Source organism: Rhagoletis pomonella, unplaced genomic scaffold (genome assembly GCF_013731165.1).
Source record: "Rhagoletis pomonella isolate Grant_MI unplaced genomic scaffold, Rhpom_1.0 Rhpom_scaffold_00002, whole genome shotgun sequence".
NCBI lineage: Eukaryota > Metazoa > Arthropoda > Insecta > Diptera > Tephritidae > Rhagoletis > Rhagoletis pomonella.
In genome coordinates, this window is record NW_023458556.1 from 46,797,683 (window position 1) to 46,805,924 (window position 8,242).

The 8,242-nt window shown below is 33.0% G+C and overlaps 1 protein-coding gene across 1 annotated transcript; it reads right to left on the reverse strand.

The window, feature by feature from the left end:
• LOC118733718 (protein-tyrosine sulfotransferase-like) lies at positions 1 to 8,236 on the reverse strand. Its single transcript, XM_036463248.1, has 2 exons — positions 6,906 to 8,236; positions 1 to 151 (listed from the first exon to the last, which is right to left on the reverse strand). The coding sequence occupies exons 1-2, from the start codon at positions 7,062 to 7,064 to the stop codon at positions 17 to 19; spliced, it is 294 nt and encodes a 97-aa protein (XP_036319141.1). The 5' UTR covers positions 7,065 to 8,236; the 3' UTR covers positions 1 to 16.
• Positions 8,237 to 8,242: the final 6 nt, after the last annotated feature.

The following is an 8,242-nucleotide window of genomic DNA, read 5'->3' on the forward strand; positions in this document are numbered from 1 at the left end:
ATGATTTATGGGTCACTCACCTCACATCCGGATGTGCATCCAACATGGCGCGCATCAGCGTCGTTCCTGATCTGGGAACACCGCCAATAAATATTAGTGGCATTTCGCGGCCATATGAATAAGTTTTTTGATCTTCGGCCATAAGATATTTCTAAAATAGAAGCAAAGATATAAGAAAGTAATTAAAAAGTCTACTACAAGTGAAGCTTATATAAAAATTTATTGGAAATAGCTATTTTTAACTGACTTCAAAATATGGAAGAAGGTTATCAATTCATCGGAATATATGTACAGTGGTCGAACAAATTATAGGCGCACCACATTTTGAATAGTTTTAACATGTCGTTTTCTTTTTTTTTTTGTTATTTGATTTTGGTTTGTACTTTTGTGCAATATTTGAAAAAAATTCAACAAACTTTCGTAAAAATCTCAAGATTTTTTAATTAGATTTCCTAGCAAGATTTTGAGTACGCAGTTTGACAGCTCATTGAATTCTAATAGAATAAAGTACAAGTTTCAAATAGGCTTTTATTGTTTCATCCGGTTACATATGGAAGAAAACCATAACGTCTTCGATAAGTTTATTTATTTTTAATAACTTTCATTTAAAATATAGTTCGACTGCTAAGTGGAAGATCGACCTATCCCGGCTACCAGTTCGAAAACGCTCTATCTCAAAAAACTATCCCTATTTCAGAATTTCATTGAAAAACACTCTATCTCAGAACTTGGTTGAAGAGCGTTCCTCTATTTCAGAATTCGATTCAAAAATGCCCTATCTCACTTCAAAATGTATTGAAAATGTGCTGATATAGGGCGTTTTTGAATCGGCAGCTAAGATAGAGCGTCTTTGAAACGAATTCGGAAATAGGGCGTTCTTCAACCAAATTCTTAAATAGGACGTTTTTGAAAAGTTTTTTGAGATAGGGCGTTTTCGAACTGGCTGCCGAGATAGGTCGATCTTCCACTAAGCAGTCGATATGTAAATAAAAGTTGTAAAGCTTGGACAAAGTTCACATAAATTTAAAAAAAATAGAATAATAAAGTTTGAAATTTTAAACTTTTTATTAAGAATTTTTAGAAAATTTTCGAGCAGACTATTCAATTTCAGTACCGTTGATATTTTAGATTTTTTTTGTAGAGTACGTTGCAAAATATATTTTTCATACCTTTTAACCTTTTTTTAAAATTAGACTTTTTCTAAAAAAAATTGTAGTAGCGATTTTTTGATGCAGCTTGCCTCTATTTGACAGAAGAACATACATACATAGATCCACCTTCTTGCCCCTGAATTTCATATGGCAACATTCCGCCATCTTGAATTTTAGTTTTTTTTTGGGGGTTTTTTGCTATTTCCAAGGTTGTTTTGCATTTTTCCTAAAAAAAATTCGTTAGATACAAATTTGTAGAAAATGTAATTTCCCACATTTTTTACTTAGAATTCAATATGAAATGTGGGCAAAAATTGAATTATGGACGCAATTTAATTCGCTTCTTAGTAAAATTGAGGACGCTAAATTCAAAAATGAAATTTGTTTTTTGATAACTTTCATATTTTCACTGTAAATGCAGTTTGAAGTTGAAAATTTGGGTTCTTGTGGTATCTTGTGAAGTGTCAAATGACAGGGCTTGGCCTGTAGGGTTTCCACCTGTCACCAATTTTATTAAAATTATTTAATAAGTTAAATCAATTAGAATTACAATATTGGTATCAATTGAAATGGTTTGAAAACGCTTTACTTTTAAACGACACGTAGAATGATTGCCACACTTAAAAAAATCAGATTCACTTTAATTAAGGTAATAAGCTCACTGAAATATGTATATCAATATGGATATCAGACAAAAGAACAAACAGGACATATTTAGCAAGAAATAAGTGAAGAGTAAAACCATTCCTGAGTTAAATTAAGACTCCAGTAATTTAAAGGAATGTGATCAGAACAAATCACTGATTGACAAGGTATGTATTTGTAATAAAATAACAAGAACGATGCCTTAAACCTTTGGTTTGACACAATAATTATTTTAGTTTAACTAAAATTTGACTTTACAAACAGGTGGCAACCCTCTTCGTAATATTTGCAAGCTAAAACCTTCTTAAACCTCTTTCGTCTGACTCCCATATGGTGATACCTATCTATTTTAATTACCCAAATCCTTTAATTTAAATGGAATTTGATTTTTTAAACAGGTGGTAACTCTCTACATGTATTTAAGAAACAACCCCTTTTTATACGCATTTCGATTGATACCCATCTCTTAATAATTCATTTAACGTACTAAAAAATTTGAATTTAATAACAGGTGGCAACTCTTAAAAAACCCCCTATTGTCTACAGGTAAAGCTTTTTAATCTGGCACTTCATTTTTGAAAATAGAACGAATCGTGCAGAGCTGATGGCACTGACAAAAAATGAGAAAATGATTTTATGCATTAGCAAAAAACCCACTACTTAAAAAAATGCAAAAAGTTAGCAGGTTTTTATTTCTTCTTTCGAAGGCTAAAAGCACGTACTATTTAATAAAATAATAAAAAATAACATAACTTTACATATATTTTTATTCTTTCCATTAAAATTTACCATTTTTTGAACTTTTGATCTTTTTTTTTTCTGGAATACCGCAGGGACACCATGTGTTTAATTTTATTCCACAATTTTTTATCCTGTAGCTCTCTACTATCTATATGGAAATAAATAACGTCAAACCAACATTTTATTTCAAAGAATGTATTTTTGACATTTGTTTCGGTGAAGAGCTTACGCTCTTATTAATATTCTTAGTATAAAATTTGTCGACTTTAGTGGCTTCCTGGCGGCATATAATTTATTTCAAAGGGAAACTTCTATTTAACCTTTTTAGTGGTTAAATTACCTTTACAAAAATACCAAACACGCTAACATTGCTGACAACGAATTTTTCGATTTTTGCCCACTAAGGCGACACTGTGCGACGCCTAGATCACGACCGGGAACGTGCCAAACATAGCGATGTAAGGAAAGCGGCGTAAAATTCATTTCCGTTTCACGTCAGCCGGCCCAGTACGACGGTCAAAATTCTATAGGACGGATTACAAAGATTAGGGTCTTGAAATGATCGCATAGACTTCCCGAATTCCCTTTTGAAAAATTCAACACGGCGTCTCAAATATGGCGTCTAAACTAACCGTAAATTAGATTTTGCTTTACAACTTTTGTGCCGCTGGAGAATCCAGCAATAAAAAAGAAAATTAACAACAGGTTCTTATATTTTTGAGGTTGCTGATTACCTACCTATAGCATGATTTTAAAATTTCATGATAGCGAATCCAAGATGGCGTTTTTCCGGGGCGTTTTTCCGGGGCGTTTTTCCGGGGTTTTCCTCTGGGGTTCTTGGGGCTGCTGAGTACGAATCTGTTGTCAGGTTTGAAAAATTCAATTTGGCGGACCAAATATGGCGGTAAGAAAAATAATTCGTTTGGATTCGCTTAAAATTTTACAATTAAGGGTTCTTAAGGTCTCTGATTCCGAATCTAAAATCAGATCAGATTCTAACTAACATGTTACTCATACGCCAGGTACGTACGCTCGATTTCAATTTTTTCCTTGATAAATGGCCATTTAAAATTTGTTTAATACAGTGCAAGTTTGAAGTAGCTAGGACTTACCGTTGATTTTTGACAATTTTCTGTTCGCACAAATGAGCAATACTTTCCACAAAAAAAATTTGCACTTATTATACTAAATTTAATGGCCTACAAAACTGCATACTTCGAATGTTTCTAAGAAATCTAGTTAAAAAGCTCAAACTTTTGATTAAACTTCGTCGAAACTTGCTAATTTTTGTACAAAGTTTAAAATTTACATGGTTTTTGTTAGCTAATGAGCTACACTTTCATAAAAAAATAATAAACATCAAACAATCGAAAGCGAAACACCCAAAGAATCAGCGTTGCCATTTGAGAATATTTTTAGGTACCAAAAAGCCTACCAAAGCAGTCTGTAAACTACCAAAAAAATTTTTATCATTAAAACGAGATTTTATTAAATTTACGGGTTTTTAGCTACACATATTAACAGAAGGTATAAATTGAAATACCAAATAATATTGTTTACAGTGCTACAGTTTGTTATCCACTCATGCAATACTTAAAGTTTATACAAAATAAATTCGGGCGTTTAAATAAATAAATTCACGTGTCGTATAAAAAATATTTATAAATATATAGTTTTGATATTAATTCAATTCATATCGAACATTTTTTTTGTATGAAACATCCAATTCAGACATTTTATGCGTTTAAATAAAAGTATGAATAATATTGAACACAAAACGTTTGTAAAAAAACGTACGAGTATACATATCTTTGAGATCAATTCAATTAATTTCAAATGTTTTTTTTTGTCTTCGACAAAACAATTTCAGGCATTTCATGCGTTTAAATTAAAGTTTTGACATATATGTAAGAATCACAATACGTGTTAGGAGTTGTAAAATCTTAAGTTTTAAACTTTCTGGAAGTTAAATAACAATTAAAATGGTTCCAGGGGATCCCCTAATTGTATACAAAACGTTTTTTCGTTCGGCAGCCGCAGAGCTGTGTGGAAGTGTCTTTAAATTAAACACAAAACGTATTCAAACCATTTTAAAATTACTAACAGTATTCCAAAATGATATGATATTCATATCTTGTTTTAAATTATTATCACTCGAGCTAAGTAACTTCCATTGAGTTATCACTTTATCGGGATCGCAGTCCACTAAATTTTAAATTTTAAAATTAAAGGTAATATTTCTATATTCTCTTCCAAAAGAATATTACTTGGTGTTATATTTAATTTTTAAAAGCTGCAAATCTTCCCTTCCAAAATCAAATCTCGCTTTGATTGGGTCCAAAAGTTCAATGTAGAACTCAAGAATGTTGGTTTTTATCTCAATTATTTCATTAACGCTTAAGTTACTTTGAACACACTCCTCAGAGTTTGTTCCATGAACACACTCCTCAGAGTTTGTTCCAATAAAAATTTTTGATACGTTTATATTATTACTTTTGTCTCTGTAATTAATAGATATATCGTTTAACTTTTTGGTCAACGAAATTACTTAAAATTAGAAGGAAGTTAGATTTAATATTAGAGTATAAGTATGGCAACCGATAACTCTCGGACTGAAATTCCTTATTCAAATTATTAATGAGTTAAAGGGAGTATATAAGACAAAAACAAAAATTAGGCTTTAATTTTTGAGTTCGCAATGAACTGCTAGCTCTGCGCAAACCAAGTGTTTGACATTTATCATCTTTCTTTCACTATTTCTCTTGTCATTATTTCCTTTGCTTGCTATGAATACAGGGTTACCATAAACAGTAGATAGCACTGGCAGTATGTAATCTTAAGCAACAAATTGTAATGCTCAATTTGGTTGCAATTTCACTTTTGCCTACCAAAAGCTTCATCCTACCAACCAAACTACCAAAGGAAAATGAGCATACCAATTTTGGTCCGATTGGACCAAAACGGCAACGCTGCAAAGAATGCCAAAATATCTCTTCCCTATATATATTTTCGCCACTTTATGCACCACCGAAAGCGGGTTATATAGTACACACCTTAATTAGCTCCGTTAGTTTTGTTTGCATCTGCAATTCAACTTTTCAACCACTCAACTAAAATACTTTAATTTTTTTAGACAAAATTTTATTATGCCTTTGTAGGCGAATAATAAAATGCAAGTTTGAAGCTGCTAAAAAAACCCTAGAGTTTTGATTTTTTTTCGCTCTCGGTGTTGTGCACTTCTTCGTTATAAAAAAATATGTGACACTGTCAGCAAAAAAACCACAAAAATCAGGGGAATTTTTTATCAACTTTAAACTTGCACTTTATTATACTAAACATTAATAGGCTACAAACTTGCATATTAACTGCCGGTTTCACGAAGGTAATTTAAGTGAAAAATGATTTTTTCCTGTCAGTTTCCATATTAAATTCAAATAAAAGTTGAAAAGTTAAGAAAATATATTATCATGTTTTTTGTTGTGTTATGAACTATTTACATATACATATTTTTTTTAATTAACGAAAATAGATTAAATAAAAGCTTTGCATACATTGGGAAAAATGCACCGTGTCTGGAATTTTGTGGTTTACTGTATTACACACATACATTAGGGTGGTCCAAAATAATTAAAGTAGGAATTTGAATGCTCTCATCCCCTAGGATTGTTCTATATCGAAAAAATTATACCACTGTTTTTTTTTTGGAATCAAAAGATATTTAGAGGCCGCTAAAAGCGCTCAAAATTGTCCGCGTATTTTATATGAAAAAAACAGCTTTTCGCAGAAATAGTATAAAATTCTTGAAAATCAATATTTTACAATAGGAAAATTTTGTTTCTCTTCAGAAGACGTTCAGTAATAATACCCAATATTTTCTTTAACCAATTTTAAATATCAACTATTTTTCATAGGTCCCCTAAAAGCCGCAAAAAATGCAAAGGGGCCCATAAAAAATCGGTAGTATTAAAAAATGGCAAAATAAGCAATTGGGTATTTTTACTGGAAGTCTCCTGAGGAGAAACAGAGTTCTCCGATCGAAAAATATGGATTTTCAAATTCTATACCATTTCCACGAAAAATGTTTTTTTCATATAAAATACATGGAAAACTTTGAGCGCTTTGAGCGACCTCTAAATATTTTTTGATTTCGAAATAAAAAACACAGGTGTATATTTTTTGATTTAGAACAATCCTAGGGGGTGAGAGCATCAAAATTCCGACATTACTTTTTCCACATGCATTGTTGGACCACCCTAATGTACACATACATATATATATATGAACTAATATCTTTATAAGCAGGTAAGAAATATAATTGCATATATGTATGGAAAATTGCTTCGAGCAGCTCAGATACCCGTCTCTTACCTCTTCGTGCACCATCAGCGATCCATCCGGCGCCGTGACGTCGTTCTTGAAGAAACAAGTTGGCGCGAATTCGGTGAATTTGAAGAGGAACATAGTGACAACGACGACGGCGAGCATCACCCACAGCGTCGCTTTTTTGTTGCGATATTGTAGACGCATTTTGAGGAAAATTGTCGTTGCTGTTACGTACTGCACACTAAATACGCACACAAGCAAGTACACAATTACTGAGACTACAAACACACGTGCATAGGTAGGCGACAACACGGACTTCCTTGTACGCTAACGCAAACGACTTAAACACTACTATAACTGTAACTGGCGTTGCAGCAATGTGCACTTGTAACCGACGACGGATATGTTACAAATCTATTTACGTATGCAAGTACATATGTAGTTATGTATTTTTAAGTACAGTTATGTCTTTAGGTGCGTATTTACAAAGTTATGAATTTGAAGTGCAGCGAAAAAGCGCTGAAAACACTGCAAAGCTTCAAAGGACTTGGTAGCCAGGTTTTTTTTTTTGTTTTTGCTTTAACTTTTTTTTGTAGAGTGTGTATTTTTTATGATTGTGCGTTTAACTTTATGTTTTTGTACGTGGTTCGTTGCTACCCAGCTATTGGCTTTTTGCTGGATATATTTTTATATATTTATCTACAAGTTGACTTTTCTCACACTCTTGCACCTCGGTGACTTTGGCGTAAAAACGATATGCACAAACTTGCCAACGAATGATGACATGTATTAATATTTCATTTAAAGCTGCACGAGATTTGGAATTTGCGCTCGCTTATAGCTGCACTATTGGATACTTCAGTTACAGTTACGGCTATATGTAATATTATTTGGACGCAGCACAGATAACTCGGGTAATGATTATGACGACGACAACGACGACGTCGCTGATGAGGCGGAGGCTAAGGCTGAGGGCGACGACAACGTCACAGAGGAAGGCAACGATGTTGACGGCGTGTGCGTGGATGTGGATGTGGATGTGGAGGAGGAGGAGGAGGGTGTGGTTGGGGTTGACTTGAGTGCGACTCTTGATTTTACTTCGTCTTATTTTTGTTGCTGTTGTTGCTGCTGTTGTTCTTGTAGTAGTTGTTAGTGTCCTTTTAACGCCCGCTATGCATGCTTTACACTGTTGCAGTTGACTGCTGCTGCTGTTCTTCAACAACATTTTAAGTTTAAAAACGCGCACTCATATTTCTTCATTTGTATGCCAAAAGCATATGAAAAGTAAGTAAATGTAAGAAAGCAAAGAAAATCAAGAAACGAAACACACACACCCAGTTTGCGGCGGAGAGCTGGGTTTCAATGCGGCCACAACGAAGATG